Genomic DNA, 17,368 nt, shown 5'->3' with positions numbered 1-17,368 from the left:
GATAAGTTGTTGGGTAACATAATAGGCAATTCTTATTTTTTTCAAGTTCTCTAGCATATGTTTGACAATTGGGGGAAAAACCCCACTATCTGATGGGGTTTTCAATATTTGTTAGTGTAGTTGATGAGATAAAGACAATATGAAGGGGGAAGGTCAAGAGGGCTGTATGATGTTAAGATTTTATATTTCATTGAATTGTAAAAATAGCGATTCTCTGTGGTTGCCAGGGACTCGGGGAGGGGAAACAGGGAGTTATTAGCCAACAGGTATACAATTTCAGTTATGCAAAATGGGTAAGTTATATTGATTTGCTATACACATTTTGCCTATAGTTAACAAGTACTATGTTGGGGCACCTGTGTGGCTCAGTGGGTTAAAGCCTTTGCCTTCGGCTCAGGTCATGATCTAAATATTTATCTACTCCTGGGATGGAGCCCTGCATCAGGCTCTCTGCTTGGCAGGGAGCCTTTCCCCCCACCTCCCCTGCCTCTTTGCCTACTTGTGATCTCTATCAAATAAATAAATAAATAAATAAATAAAATATAAAAAAACCCCACAAACAAACAAAAAGCAAGTACTATGTGGTACAGTCAAAAATCTGTTAAGGACATAGATCTTGTGTTAAGTGTTCTTACTACAATAAAACTTGTTAAAAATAGGAAAAAGTAATTTTAAGAAGCCTGTGCAAAGTTAAGTAAATTTATCGTAAATCTCTACAGCAACCTCTAAAAAAAATGATAAAAACCACAATACATTAAAATGAAATACTGAAAAAAATATTCAAATAATCCCAGTAAAGACAAGAAAGAGAAAACACAGAATGAAAACAGAAGGACAAACAGAAAACAATAAAATGGTAGTCTTAAATCCAAACATCAATATTTATATTAAATATAAATGGTCTAAATACAACAAGTGAAAGATAGCAGTTGTTAGATTCAATAATAATTTTTAAAAAGATTCTGTTATATTCTGTCCACAAGAAACCCATTTTAAGTTTAATGCTATAGGAGGTTAAAAGGAAAGGATGGAAAAAGATATACTGTTCAAATACTAGTAAAATATTTGGTGTGGCCATGTTAATATCAGGCAAATTACACTTCAGAGCAAGGAAAATTACCAAGGATATTACACAATGATAAAGAACCAAGAAGACTTTTTTTTTTAAGATTTTTTTATTTATTGATTTGACAGAGAGAGATCACAAGTAGGCAGAGAGGCAGGCAGAGAGAGAGGGAAGCAGGCTCCCTGCTGAGCAGAGAGCCCGATGCGGGACTCGATCCCAGGACCCTGAGATCATGACCTGAGCAGAAGGCAGCGGCTTAACCCACTGAGCCACCCAGGCGCCCCAAGAACCAAGAAGACTTAACAATTCTAAATATTTATCTACTTAAGAACAGAGCTTCAAAAAAATACATGATGCAAAAACTGGTAGAACTGAAAGCAGAAATGAGCAAATCCACTTGTAGGTGAAAATTTCAACATTCCTTTCAGTAAGTGATAAAATCAACAAAGATATAGAACAAATGAATAACATCAACTAACTGGATCTAATTGAAATAGAGAATATAAGACTCAAAAGAATAAAATGTATATTCTTTTTAGGTGCTTATAGAACATATACAAAGAATAGGATCAGCAAATGTTTCGTGTAAAAGGCCAGATAGTAAATATTTGGGCACTGTGAGCTGTATGGTCTCTGTCACAACTATTCAAATCTGCCACTGTAGTGCAAAAGCAGCCTTAGATAATTCATAAATAAATAAGTTTGGTTATGTCCCAATAATACTTTATTTATGGATGTTGAACTTTGAATTTCATGTAATTTTTCACAGGTCATGAAATGTTCTTTTGATATTTTCATCATTTAAAGTGTAAAAATAATTACTATCTCATTGGACCATACAGAAGTTGTCAGGGACTGAATTTTGGTATAAAAATAGGCCATAGCTTGCTCTCCTCTGGGCAAGATAAACCATATCCTGGGGCATGAAACAAACCTTAAGAAAGTTTTAAAAACTTAAACCATACAAAGTCTGTTCTCTAAAAATGTTGGAATTAAATTCCAAAACAGTATAAAAAGGTGTCTGGAAAATAAACAAATATTTGGAAATTAGACAACATAATTCTAAATAACCTATGGATCAAAGAAGATGAAAGAAGTCTCAAGGTTAAATTACAACAGCTCGAATTGAATTAAAATGAAAATACAGGGGCGCCTGGGTGGCTCAGTTGTTGGGTGTCTGCCTGTGGCTCTGGTCATGATCCTGGCATCCTGGTCCTGGAATCCTGCTTGGTGGGGAGCTTGCTTCTCCCTCCCCAGCTCCACCGTGTTTGTGTTCCATCTCTTGCTATCTCTCTCTGTCATAAATAAAATTAAAAAAAAATACAGGCAAACATAAATACTTGTGGGGTGCAGTAATAGAGGGAAATTTGTAGCATTAGATTTATAGCACTAAAATAGAGGGAAATTTAGAGTACCAAGTGCTTATATTAGAAAATAAGAAAGATCTTAATAATCTAAGCTTTTATCTGTAGGTTTTCTATATAGAAAGTTCATTTTTCTCATTATGCTGTTATATGATTTTCTGATTGACTTGATATTTCTTTTATTTATGCCCATTCTTTTTTTTTTTAATTTTATTTTTTATAAACATATATTTTTATCCCCAGGGGTACAGGTCTGTGAATCGCCAGGTTTACACACTTCACAGCACTCACCAATTTATGCCCATTCTTAAGATATGGATGCCTCTGACTTTCTATTTTCTTTAATCCAATATAGCTAAATTTTCCTTGATTTTTTTTTTTTTAAGATTTAAAATTTAAAAAAATTTCTTAAGTAATCTCTACACCCAGTGTGGGGCTCAGCCCTACAACCCCAAGATCAAGAGTCACATGTTCCACTGACTGAGCCAGAATGTACCCCTTCTTGACTTCTGTTTTGTGGCTAGGTTATCTTCTCTGAGCTAGAGTTTGGTGGTTGGGTAATGCTTTGTGCTTACTTTCTATACTCTTATAGTCGGGAGGGCTAGGGGAATAAGGGTAATTCAGATGGGGGTTGTGTAGTCTTTTCTACAGGAAATAGATTGTGGGGGCACCTGGGTGGTTCAGCTGTTAAGTGTCTGCCTTCAGCTCAGCTCATGATACCAGGGTCCTGGGATTGAGCCCCACATCGAGTTCCATACTCAGCAGGAAGCCTGCTTCTCCCACTCCCACTCCCACTCCCCCTGCTTGTATTCCTTCTCTTGCTTTGTCTCTGTCAAATTTAAAAAAAAAAAATCTTAAAACAAAAAAAGAAATGAGTTCTGCTTTTTCTTCAGCTTTATTAAGTGTCTAAACCAGGGTTCATTTCTTCTAAATGGGGTATACTTTTCCTGTGGGGGATGTCTCAGATTTCTGATGGTTTCCTCTGTTTTGTTGTGTAACCCTGGTGCTTTTTCTTCCACGGAGAAGAAATAGTCCATTCCATTTTACTTTATTTCTACTTCAACATTTATAGTTTATAATAGCTCACTTTCCTTTTAGTTTTCGATTTTGGTATATTCTGATTTACTGTTGTGGACTGTTAGCTATGCTTATGTTTTGAACAGTGGGCCTGAAGTTTCCTCATTTCTTCTCTGGGATATAGGCGCTGTATTTGGAGTTTCTCTGCTCTGAAGATCTTTTCAGTCCCTTTTTCTTGAGCTTCCTACTTATTCCTCAGTCTGCTTTTTTCAGAGAGGGCACAATTTGTGAGAAATCTCATGATTTTTCTGACATTTCTCTTTCCAGATCTTCTTTAGGGTGAAGAAAAGATGATACATATATAGTTTTGTGACAAAATCTGACTGGGTGTAGTGCTGACTTCTTTTTTAGGAAAGAAATTAGAATTGTTCCTTGGGAGGGGCTTTATGACAATTGAATTCTTTCGGGAGCTCTGATTTTGGCAAATAAGGGGTTTTAGAAAGACAAATGCGTATAGCTCAAATAATTTTTATGCTACAGTGGCTTATTTTGGACCCCTTCATATGGTTGTTTCTCCTTTCTTGTTTGGTTTCTCTGCCTTTAAAATGTTCTTCAGTTGTTTTTGTTAGATTTTGACAAAGAAAGTCTGTGATTCAGTTTTATTCTTCTTTCTCCCTCATTTTCAGAATCTGTAATATTGTATAGTCAGCAAAATTAACAAAAATATTTCCATTGAAGAGAGTGCAAAATAGATCAAGAAGCAAGTTATGAAAGAATAAATGAGATGCTCATGCATATTTTAGAAATTTTCCAAAATAAAAGTAGTACACTGAAGTAATCTACCAAATTAATAAGGAAAAATTAAAATTTATTGAGGATGAGGTAAAAAAAAATCATATTTAAACATGTTTCCTGGGGCGCCTGGGTGGCTCAGTGGGTTAAAGCCTCTGCTTTCGGCTCAGGTCATGATCCCAGGGTCCTGGAATCGAGCCCCGCATCAGGCTTTCTACTGAGCAGGGAGCCTGCTTCCTCCTCTCTCTCTCTGCCTGCCTTTCTGCCTACTTGTAATCTCTGTCAAATAAAATAAATAAAATATTTAAAAAAAAACAAAACATGTTTCCTGAGAATTTGTGTTAAACTTTGTGGAAAACAATGTGATATGTTTCAAAATTCTTTTTTTTTAATTAAAGAGCAGGAGAGCACAGGCAGGGGGGAGTGGCAGGCAAAGGGGGAGGGATAAACAGGCCCCTCGTTGAACAGGGAGCCTGATGTGGGGCTCCATCCCAGGAGATCATGACCTGAGCAGAAGGCAGTTAGTTGGTTAACCAACCGAGCTACCCAGGCATCCCTGTTTCAAAATTCTTTTTTTTTTTTTTTAAGATTTTATTTATTTATTTATTTATTTGTCAGAGAGAGAGAGAGAGAGAGAGAGAGAACGCCAGCGGGAGAACACAAGCAGGCAGAGCTGCAGGCAGAGGCAGAGGCAGAGGCAGAGAGAGAAGCAGGCTCCCCATGGAGCAAGGAGCCCGATGCGGGACTTGATCCCAGGATCCTGGGATCATGACCTGAGCTGAAGGCAGAGGCTCAACCAACTGAGCCACCCAGGTGTCCCTGTTTCAAAATTCTTAAAAATATTTATTTTCTTGAAACAAGATGGGATTGGGAGGGAGACAAACCATAAGTGACTCTTAATCTCACAAAACAAACTGAGGGTTGATGGGGGGAGGGGGTTGGGAGAGGGGGGTTGGGTTTATGGACATTGGGGTTGGGTATGTGTTATAGTGAGTGCTGTGAAATGTGTAAACCTGGCAATTCACAGACCTGTACCCCTGGGGATAAAAATATATGTTTATAAAAAAAAATTTATTTTCTTTCACATACCGTTTTTTTTTCCACATACCATTTTAACTCTAGGAATTTGATTTAAGGAAATACTCAGAAATAAGTATTTAGAAATAATGTAAATTTGTCAGTCAATGTTAATATAAACCCTAAAATGAAACTTATCTAAATGCTGATCAACAGCTGAGTATTAAAGTGTCATTGCTTTATACTCAACTGAAGAAAGCAGGACCCTAAGCCATATATGTTATATGGTCCCAGTTTTACAACATACAGTCGTACCTCAGAGATGTTGCACGTTTGGTTCTAGACCACTGCAATGAAGCAAATCAAACGATTTTTTTGGTTTCCCAGTGCATATAAAAGTTACGTTCACACTATAGTTTGTTAAGTGTACAATAACATCATGTCCAAAATATATACATACCTTAATTTAAAAATACTTTATTGCTAAAATATGCTAACCATCTTCTGAGCTTTCACTGAGTTGTAATCTTTGGTGGTAGAGCGTCTTTCTTTGATATTGATGGATGCTGACTGATCAGGGTGGTTTTCACTGAAGGTTCAGGTGGCTTTGGCAATTTCTTAAAATAAGACAACAATAAAGTTTGCCACATTAGTAGACTCTTGCTTTCATGAATGGTTTCTCTGTACTGGGGGGCGGGGTGCTATTTGATAGCATTTTACCAACAGTAGCAGACTTCTTTCAAAATTGGCATCTATCCTTTTATACCCTGCCACTGCCTTACTTTTTTTTTTTTAAGACTTTATTTACTTGACAGAGATCACAAGTAGGCAGAGAGGCAGACAGAGAGAGAGAGGAGGAAGCAGGCCCCCCACGGAGCAGAGAGCCCAATGCGGGGCTCTATCCCAGGACCCTGGGATCAGGATGACCTGAGCCAAAGGCAGAGGCTTTAACCCACCGAGCCACCCAGGTGCCCCTGCCACTGCCTTATTAACTGATTTTATGTAATGTCCTAATCCTTGATCATCATTTCAATGGTCTTCATGGCATCTTTACCAGGAGTAGATTCCAACTCAAGAAACCACTTTCTTCATCCATAAGAAACTTTCCTAGTCCATTTAAGTTTCATCATGAGATTCAGTCATAGAAATTTAGTCCCATCTTCAGGCTCTGTATCTAGTTCTTATTCTCTTGTTATTTTCATCTGGAGTTCCTTCCTCTCTATGTCTTGTACTCCTCAAGGTCATCCACAAGGGTTGGAATCAACTTCTTTTAAACTCCTGTTCATGTTGACTTCTTCCCATAAATCTTGAATGTTCTTAATGGCATCTAGAATGGTGAACTCTTTCCAGAAGGTTTCTTTTTTCTTTTTTAAAGATTTTATTTATTTATTTGACACAGAGATCACAAGTAGGCAGAGAGGAGGCAAAGAGAAAGGGGAAAGCAGGCTCCCTGCTGAGCAGAGAGCCTGATGCAGGTCTCTATCCGACGACCCTGAGATCATGACCTGAGCTGAAGGCAGAGGCTTAACCCACTGAGCCACCTAGGAGCCCTTTCCAGAAGTTTTCAATTTGCTTTGCTAGATCCATCAGAGGAATCAGGATCTATGGCAGCTTTTGAAAAACATTTTTTCAGTAATAAGACTTGAAAGTTGAAATGACTCATTGATCTTTGGACTGCAGTTTGGATGTTGTGCTAGCAGACGTGAAACATAATAAATCTCATTCTGCATCTCCATCAGAACTCAGGTGCATTGGTAATGAGCAGTAATATTTTCAGAGAAATCTTTTTTTCTGAGCGGTAATTCTCAACAGTGGGCTTAAAATATTCAGTAAACTATGTTGTAAACAAATGTGCTATCATTAAGGCAGGCTTTGTTGTTCCATTTCTAGAGCACAGGCAGAGCAGATTTAGTGTAATTCTAGAGGGCTCTAGGATTTTAGGAATGGTAAGTGGGCATTGACATCAACTTCAAATCACCAGCTGTATTAGTCTCTAAAAAGAGAGCCTGTCCTGTGAAGCTAGGCATTGGCTTTCCTTCTAGCTATGAGTCCTAGATGGCACCTTCTTTCAGTAGGAGGTTGTTTTGTCTACATTAACAGTCTGTTTTCTTAGTGTAGCCACTTTCATTAATTATCATAGCTAGATCTTCTGGATAACTTGCTGCAGCTTCTACATCAGCATCTGCTGCTTCATTTTACACTTTTATGTTATGGAGATTGCTTCTTTCCTTAAGTGCGTGAACCAATTTCCGCTAGCTTCAAACTTTTCTTATGCAGTTTCCTCAAATTTCTGAGTCTTCATAGAATTGATCCTTGATCAGGATTAGGTTTTGGCTTAAGGGAAGGTTGTGGCTGATTTAATCTTCCATCCAGACCACTAAAACTTTCTCAATATTAGCAATAAATAAGGCTGTTTATCTTTCTTACCATTCGTGTGATCACTGTTGTAGTACTTTCATTTCCTTCAAGGATTTTTCCTTTATATTCATAATGTGACTAACTCTTAGGTGCAAGAAGCCTAGATTTTGACCTGTCTCAGTGTTTGATATGCCATCTTTACTAAGCTTAATCATTTCTAGCTTCTGATTTATAGTGAGAAATGTGCAACTCCTTGTCTTAGTTGAACACTTTGAGGCCATTCAGGATTAGTGATTGACTTTTTAATATTAATATTGCTGTGTTCTAGGTAGTAGGGAGATCTAAGAAGAGGGAGAGAGAAACGAATGCCCAATTGGTGGAGCAGTCAGAACTCACAAAACATTTATTAACTTTGTTATCTTTTGTGGGTTCAGTTTGTGGTGCCCCAAGGCAATTACAATAGTAACATCAAATATCACTGATGAAAGATCATCATAACAAATATAATAATAATGAAAGAGTTTGAAATATTGGACAAATTATCAAAATACAATACACAGACATGAAACAAGAAACAACTGCTGTTGGAAAAATGACTTACTCAATGCTGGGTTGCCAGAAACCTTCAGTTTATAAGCAAAACAAAACAAACAAAAAACACCCTGTAATTTCTATGAAACCCAGTAAAGCAAAGTGCAATAAAATGAGGTATACCGGGGCGCCTGGGTGGCTAAGTGGGTTAAAGCCTCTGCTTTCGGCTCAGGTCATGATCCCGGAGTCCTGGGATCAAGCCCCGCATCGGGCTCTCTGCTCAGCGGGAAGCCTGCTTCCTCCTCTCTCTCTGCCTGCTTCTCTGCCTACTTGTGATCTCTGTCTGTCAAATAAATAAATAAAATCTTTAAAAAAAATGAGGTATACCTCTATTTACAGAAAAGAAGAGTAAAAAGAAATAGATGTTTCAAATTTTATTTTCCAAAAATTTCATGTATTTTAAAAAACATTCTATAATATATAATTTAAATTCAAGGAAAAAATAAATCAGGTTAAAAGATATCTAATCTAGGGGCATCTGGCTGGCTCAGTTGGTAGAGCATGTAACTTGCTCAGGGTGAGTTCAAGCCCCATGTTGAACATAGAGTTTACCTAAAAATAAATAAGTAAAAAAAAAAAAGTTATCTAATATGGATAAAATAAAGAAACACTTGAATGCAAATTTAAGAAATATTAAATAAGAGGATAAAAATAAGAGTCTAAAGTGGTAAGATAGTAAAAATATTAAGACAGTAATACAAACTTAGAATAACCGCTAAGTTAAAGATTAAATAACAGAATGATTAAATATGTTCAAGTGACACAAAGAATAAAATAGTCTTTGTATTTTTTGTAATACAAAATATTTTTTGTAATTTGTATCTCTTAAGACTAAGAGATTGAAAAAAATCACACAAATGTGGAGGAGGTAGGTAGATACTCAAATCTAGACATTAACATCCTAAGATGTTAACAGGTTCTGGGTGAGGAAGTTTCACACATTGAGTGCTTTACTGCAGAATGTTTTTTTTAAGTCCGCTCATTGCCCAATGTGATGCTCAAACTCAAAGCCCTGAGATCAAAAGTTGCATGCTGCACTGACTGAGCCAACCAGGTGCCCCTTCATTGCAGATTTTTGAGGGTTAAAGGGCAATATCTATTTAATGGTGTCATTTCTCTCATGCTTCTCATATTTGCAAAAGCAGTAGTTCTCAGATATTTTAAAGGAAATTTGAGTTTGTTTCTTTATTCTGTCTTGTTTTTGGAAGTCCTTAATTATTTTGTAAAGCTCTGTGTATGAATGTTTTCTGAATCATTGTCATAATCAAGGAATGTTTGTTTATGAAAGCAGAAAGCATTCAAAAAGGTTCAAGTAAAACTCTCTTGGAAAGAGTTGGTATCTTAAAGGGCATTTCATTTCATTCAGTTGCTGGCAGACTCTAGGAAACAGCTCTCTGGAACCAGCTGGCTTGTTGACATTTCTCTGCATGTTTGCTTCTCTCTTCTTATTCATTATAAACTGACTTTCCTGCTCACATATTTACTTGCATATGGCCTTATCAAGACCATTTCAAAGTGATAGCCTAAGACCTATAGCCCACATGACTTCTAGCTCTGCATTACACAATTAAGTGTCTCATTTTCTAATTCCAAATTCCCAGGAGAGAAAAATAAATTGCTCAATCAGTTGTGTTCTGGAGTTGGGTTGGGAGTGAAGGGACAGGGTCAAATGGCACAAGGGATCTTTCCCTTCCAGGGTTATGAGCAGGACAGGTTTTCAAAGAAGAGATCAGTGACATCTCTTGTATATGGCATGAGTAATTTTAATTTTTATATATAATGTGAATAATTACAGAGTAAAGCAAGGGATCGTCTTTTAGTCTGATAACGCCTTTTACTCTTATGAATTACATGAGCACATCTCTCCTCATAATAATGGTAACTTCATTAAGTGACACAAAATGAGAACATGCTGACTTCTAGCTAGTCACCCCTTCAATAATTTTGTGTATTTAAGATTTAATATCTTTTATATAAAATGTTACCAAATGAGGACTTTAATTCTGCCTCTTAAAAATTAAATGATTTATTTGACATTTTAAAATAAAGTAGTCATTTGTTACTTTAGACATTTTTTTACTTTTTAAAAAAAAAAAGATTTTATTTATTTATTTAACACAGAGAGAGAAGTCACAGGTAGGCAGAGCAGCAGACAGAGATAGAGGGGGAAGCAGGTTCCCCACTGAGCAGGGAGCCTGATGCGGGGCTTAATCCCAGGACCCTGAGATCATGACCTGAGCCGAAGGCAGAGGCTTGACCCACTGAGCCACCCAGGCGCCCCGACATTTTTGACATTTTAAAATAAAGTCTATTCATGTTATATAGACATTAAAACTTAATATTTTAGGAAAATCTTACTCTGTGTACATTTCTGGCATCACTTCTTGTATAATTTTAAAATCTGAAATCCTCTTAACATGCAGAATAAATAGATTATGATATACTGAAGGATTAAGCTTTACTGTCTTGTGTCAGATTAATCTCTCATATATAGATCATCATTTGAACTGACAGAAATATGGCTGCAATTCGGCAAAAAAGCTCAATGGATAAATTATTTTATGTAGGATGAATTCTACACTTCTTGACTAGTTGTATAATTCTCCAAATTTAAATAGATCTCACAAACATTTTTCTTAGACTTTCATAGAGATTCATAGAAAAGGTGTCTCTGATGGTTTATGTGGTGAAATAGTGCCCTTAAATATTCTATTTGGATTTTCCCACTTAATTGAAGTAACTCACTTGGTAAGGATATTTTTAAAAATTTTTACACGGAAGCTGATATTATTTTGAACTTTATCTCATAATACGTACAAATTTGCTTTTGAACAAAATAGTTAAGTCTATAAAAACATTGCTCCACTTGTTTGTTTTTGGATGAAACTGGTAAAAACTAACTGTACATAGGTGAATATCAAAATGGAGCACAAAAGATAAAGGTAGCTGTTACAGTATGAGGATTGTGGTTTGTAATTAATGGACATAAGTTTTAAAAATATTTAAAGGAAATTTAAGTAAAGCATACTTTTTCCCTAACAGGAGATGGTCTGAAAATGATTTTTAAAAATTTATTAAAAAATTTTATTTATTTGACAGAGACAGAGAGCACAAGCATGGGGAGCAGCAGTGGGAGAGTGAGAAGCAGGGTCTCTGCTGAGCAGGGAGCTGGATATGGGGCTCGATCGCAGGGCCCAGGGACCATGACCTGAGCTGAAGGTAGACACTTAACTGACTAAGCCACCCAGACACTTCTGAAAATGATTTATAACTATCCTTTTATGTAAATAGTTGAGTGGTAGAGTAGAAATACTGACTTTAAGTAAAATTGTTTATTTATTTTTTAAAGATTTTTATTTTGGGGGGACAGAGAGGGAGAGAATGAGCAGGGCGAGTGGTAGGCAGAGGGAGAAGCGGGCTCCCTGCCAAGCAAAGAGTTAGATTAAGGACTCGATCCCAGGACCCTGGCATCATGAGCAGAGGTAATGGCAGCCACTTAACCTACTGAGCCACCCAGGTACCCCAAAACTCTTTTAATAAATACTTAAAAAATAAAAGTTTTGGGGCACCTGGGTGACTCAGTCGGTTAAATATCCAACTCCTGATCTCAGCTTAGGTCTTGATTTCAGTGTTGTGAGGTCAGGCCCCGTGTGCATGCCCAGCATGGAGCCCACTTAAAATTAAATAAATAAAATAGCAATAACAATAAAAATAAAAAATAAAAAATGAAAGTTTTAAAGGCACCTGGCTGGCTCAGTTGGTAGAGTGTGTGGCTCTTGATCCTTGCGCCATGCGTTCAAGCCCTGCACTGGGCATACAGCTTACTTACAAGTTTTGAGAAACTTCTATAACTCCTGATAATATTTGTAGTTTATATTAGAATAATTCTGAGAGTGGGGTGCTTGGATGGCTCAGTTGGCTAAGTATCCAACTCTTGATTTTTGGCTCAGGTCATGGTCACAGGGCCGTGAGATCAAGCCCTGTGTCAGGCTCCATGCTTGCTAAGCATGGAGCCTACTTAAGATTCTCTCTCCTCTCCTCTCCCTTTCTAAAAAACAAACACACCAAAACAAAAGCAAAAACAAAAAAAACATTGTGAGAGAATTAAGGAATACTGCTTGTTTTCTCTGAGAATGGAAGTAGAATATTGAAGTAGATTTTTAGCAGAGCAAAATTAAGTCTGGGTTCTTTAATTTTTTAGTTTATTTTTATATTTTATTTTTTAAGTAGGCTACACAGTGAATATGGCACTTGAACTCACAACCCTGAGAGCAAGAGTTGTGTGCTGTACAGGTTAAGCCAGCCAGGTGTCCCTTTATTTTTAAAAATATTTTATTGTAAGTATATATAGTTCACATACAATGTTCCATTAGTTTCAGATGTATAACATAGTGATTTGACATTTATATACATTATGAAATGCTCACCTTAAGTGTAGTTACCATCTGTCACCACACAAAGTTATTACAATAGTAATGGACTATATTCCTTATGATGTACATTTCATCTCTGTGACTTAATTTATAACTGTTTTGCTCATCTTCCCACACCTCTCGCCTCTAATAATCACCAATTTGTTTTCTGTATTTGAGTCTGTTTTTTTTTTTTTTAAATATTTTATTTATTTATTTGACAGATCACAAGTAAGCAGAGAGGCGGGTGGTGGTGGGGAGGTGGGGAGGAAGCAGGCTTCCTGCTGAGCAGAGAGCCCAATGCAGGGCTTGATCCTAGGACCCTGAGATCATGACCTGAGCCAAAGGCAGAGGCTTAACCCACTGAGCAAATCAGGCGCCCCTGTTTCTGTTTTGTTTTTTTAATTGTTTATTCATTTATTTTATTTATTTTTTTTTTAAAAGATTTTATTTATTTATTTGACAGAGATCACAAGTAGGCAGAGAGGAAGGCAGAGAGAGAGAGGAGGAAGCAGGCTCCCCGCGGAGCAGAGAGCCCGATGCGGGGCTCGATCCCAGGACCCCGGGATCATGACCTGAGCTGAAGGCAGAGGCTTTAACCCACTGAGCCACCCAGGCGCCCCTCATTTATTTTTTAGATGCCACATATACTGAATCATTTGGTATTTCTCATTCTCCATCTGCCTTCTCTCACTTAGCATAATACCCTCTAGGTCCATTCATGTCACAGAAGGCAAGATTTCTTTCTTTTTTATGGCTGAGTAATACTCCTTCATGTAGAGATCTTAGATATCTTCTTTATTCATTCCTCTATCTATGGATACTTAGGTGGCTTCTGTAACTTGGCAATTATAAATTGTGCCCCAGTAAATGTAGGGGTGAATCTTTTTAAATCAATGTTTTTATTTTCTTTAGGTAAATACCCAGAAGTAGAATTACTAGATCATTATGGTATTTCTGTTTTCAATTGTTTGAGGAATCCTTACTGTTTTCCATAGTGGCTATAGCAGTTTACATTCTTACCAGTGGGCAGGAGGGCTCTTTTCTCCAACTCCTTGCTAATACTTATTTCTTGTCATTTGATAATAGCCATTCCTACTGGGGTGAGGTGATATCTCATTGTGGTTTTGATTTATGTTACCCTGATGATTAATGATGAACATCTTTTTATATGTCTGTTCCATCTGTATGTCTTTGGAAAAATGTTAATTCAAATGATCTCTGCCCATTTTTAAAACTGGGTTGTTTTTTTGGTGGTGTTTTCTGAGTTCTTTATATATTTTAGATATTATCTCTTAATTGGATATATCATTTGCAAATCTCTTCTCCCAGTCAGTAGGTTACATTTTTGATTTGTTGGTTTCCTTCACTGTGTAAAAGCTTTTTAGTTGATCTAGTCCTAGTTATTTATTTATCTATTTAGAGTAAGAGAGAGTAAGTGAGGAGGGGGAGAGGGCAGGGAAGGGAGAAAATTCCAAGTAGGTTTCATGCCCAGCATGGAGCCTGACAGATGGCTTGCTCTCATGACCCCGAGACCATGACCTGAGCCAAAATCAAGAGTCAGATGTTTAACTGACTGAGCCATTCAGGTGCCCTTATTTTTGCTTTTTAAAAAAAAAATTTACTGGGTGTTTGGGTGGCTCAGTTGATTAAGCAATTGCCTTCAGCCCAGGTCATATACCGGGAGTGCTGTGATTGAGCCCTACGTTGGGCTCCCCCTGCTCATCAGGGAGACTGCTTCTCCTCTTCCTCTGCCTGCCACTCCCTCCGCTTGCAGTCTCTCTCTCTCTCTGTCAAATGAATAAATAAAGTCTTTAAAAAATTTTATTTACTTTGCTTTTGTTGTCCATGCCTGAGGGGTCAGATCCAAAAACATTGCTGACAAATGTCCATGAGTTTACTGCACACGTTTTCTTCTAGGACTTTTATGGTTTTGGTCTCATATTTAATCTATTTTGAGTTTATTTTTGTGTATGGAATAAGAGCATGGCTGTTTCATTCTTTTGCATGTAAATGTTCAGTTTTCCCACTCCTACTATTAAGGAGATTGTCTTTTCCTCATTGTCTATTTTTGCCTTTGTCTCCTTTGTCATAGATTAATTGACCACATAAATATGGGTTTATTTCTGGGCTGTTTGTTCTCTTCTGTTAATCTGTTTCTGTTTTTATGCCAGTACCATATTGTTTTGATTACCATAGTATAGTTGTATATATCAAACCATACTATATATATAGTATGGTTGAAATCTGGGATTATGATACCTCTGACTTTGTTCTTCCTTCTTGAGATTGTTTTTGCTATTTGGGATCTTTTGTGGTTCTATACAGATTTCAGGATTATTTGCTCTAGTTCTATGAAAAATACTATTGGTATTTTGATAGGGATTGCATTGAAAATGCAGATTCATTTGGGTAGTATGGACATTTTAACAATATTATTCTTTTAATCCATGAGCATGGAATATTTTTCCATTTCTTTGTGTCATTTTCAGTTCATTTATCAGTATTTTATATTTTTAGGTTTTTTTTTTTTTTTAATCATCGTAAGTGTACTCTTAAGTCCCCATCCCCTATTTCCCCTTTGGTAACCATCTGGTAACCAACCTCTCCTCTGGTAACCATCTGTTTATAGTTAAGGGACTCTTTCTTGATTTGTCTTTTTTTCCTTTGCTCATTTGTTTTGTCCAAGTTTCTATTTAAATTTTAGTTAGTTAACATATAAAGTAATATTGGTTTCAGGAGTAGAATTTAGTGATTCGTCACTTACATATAATACCCAGTGCTCATTACAATAAGTGCCCTCCTTATATCCATCACCCATTTAACCCACCCCTCCCACCCACCTCCCTCCATCAACCCTCAATTTATTCTCTATAATTAAGAGTCTGTTGTGGTTTGCTTCCCTCTTTTTCCCCCCTTCTCTTATGTTTATCTGTTATCTGTATCTATCTGTTATCTATATTTATCATGACCCTGGCCAAAACTAAGTGGGACGCTCAACTGACTGTGCCACCCAGGTGCCTCTAGTTTGGCTATTTTAAATCCTCCAGCAATAAACACAGGGGAGCATATATCCCTTTGGATTAGTGTTTTTGTATTTTGGGGATAAATATTCAGTAGTGTGATTCCTGAATCATAGGGTAGTTCTATTTTTTAACTTCTTGAGGAACTCCATGCTGTTTTCCACAATGGCTGCACCGATTTTCATTCCTGCCAACACTGCATGACCATTCCTTTTCCTCCACATCCTTGCCAACACTTGTTGTTTCTCTTATTTTTGATTTTAGCCATTCTGACAGATTTGAGGTGATATCTCATTGTGTTTTTGATTTGCATTTCCCTTAAGATGAGTGATGTTGAACATCTTTTCATGTGTCTGCTGGTGTCTGTAGGTCTTCTTTGGAGAAATGTCTGCTTATGTCTTCTGCCCATTTTTAAATTGTATTATTTGTTTTGGGGGTGTTGAGTTGTATCAGTTCTTTAGATATTTTGGATGCTAATCTTTTATTAGATATGTCATTTGCAGATATCTTCTCCTACTCATTAGGTTACCTTTTTGTTTTGTTTTCTTCACTCTGCAGAAACTTTTTATTTTGATAAAGTCCCAATTGTTTATTTTTTCTTTTATTTCCCTTGTTTCAGGAGACAGATCTTAAAAAGTGTTGTAATGACTGATGTCAGAGAGATTACTACCTGTGCTCTTTTCAAGGATTTTTATGGTTACAGGTCTCATATATATGTCCTTAGTCCATTTTGGGTTTGTTTTTGTGTATAGTAAAACAAAGTGGTTCAGTTTCATTCTTTTTCATGTTGCTGTCCAGTTTTCCCAACACCCATTTATTGAAGAGACTGTCTTTTTCACATTGTATATTCATTCCTCCTTTGTCGATTGACTATGTAATTGGGGGTTTATTTCTGAGTTTGTTTTTTATTCTATTCCATTGATCTATGTGTCTCTTTTTATGCCAGTAACATACTGTTTTAATTGCTACCACTTTGTAATATAACTTGGAATCTGGAAGTGTGATACATCTAGTTTTTGTTTTTTAAGGTTTCTTTGGCTATTCAGGATCTTTGTGGTTCTATACAGATTTTAGGATTGTTCTAGTTCTGTGAAAAATGTTATTGGTATTTTGGTACTAATTGCATTTAATCTGGAAATACTTTTGGGTAGTATAGCCATTTTAGCAATATCTGTTCTTCTACCCCATGAGTGTGAAATCCTTTCCGTGTGTGTGTGTGTGTGTGTGTGTGTGTGTGTCTTCTTCAGTTTCTTTTAGTACTGTTTTATAGTTTTCAGAGAATAGGTCTTTGATCTTGTTAAGATACTGTTTTTGGTCATTGTAAATGGGATTGTTTTCTTAATTCCACTTTCTGCTGCTTCATTTTTAGTACATAGGAATGCAACAGATTTTCGTATGTTGGTTTTTTATCCTGCAACTTTACTGAACTCATTTGTCAGTTCTAGTAGTTTTTTGATGGAGTCTCTAGGGTTTTCTATATATAGTCACATGTCATCTGCAAATAGAGTTTTACTTCTTTGCTGAACTGGGATGATTTTGTTTCTTTATGTTGTGTAATCATTGTGACTAGGGCTTCTAGTACTATGTTGAATAAAAGTGATGAAAGTAGACATTCTTATCTTGTTCCTGACTTTAGGGGAAAAGCCCTCAATTTTTCACCATTGAGTATGATGTTGGCCATGGGTTTTTCATAAAAGGGCTTTATTCTGTTTTCTTCCATTTGCATAG

The 17,368-nt window shown here is 36.6% G+C and overlaps 1 protein-coding gene across 1 annotated transcript in view; it reads right to left on the bottom strand.

The window, feature by feature from the left end:
* Positions 1–5,794: 5,794 nt before the first annotated feature.
* The window catches only part of WDPCP (WD repeat containing planar cell polarity effector), a 363,960-nt gene continuing 352,386 nt past the window's right edge, over positions 5,795–17,368 (bottom strand). Inside the window, exon 17 of the mRNA XM_032873803.1 lies at positions 5,795–5,873. Coding sequence (XP_032729694.1) covers positions 5,854–5,873 — 20 coding nt within the window. The 3' untranslated portion in view covers positions 5,795–5,853. The remainder of the gene's footprint in view (positions 5,874–17,368) is intronic.

This window comes from Lontra canadensis, unplaced genomic scaffold (genome assembly GCF_010015895.1).
Source record: "Lontra canadensis isolate GAN:19392208 unplaced genomic scaffold, GSC_riverotter_1.0 scaffold50, whole genome shotgun sequence".
Classification (NCBI taxonomy): domain Eukaryota; kingdom Metazoa; phylum Chordata; class Mammalia; order Carnivora; family Mustelidae; genus Lontra; species Lontra canadensis.
Note: the sequence above shows the minus strand (reverse complement) of the source record. Positions and strands in the feature narration are given on the sequence as shown.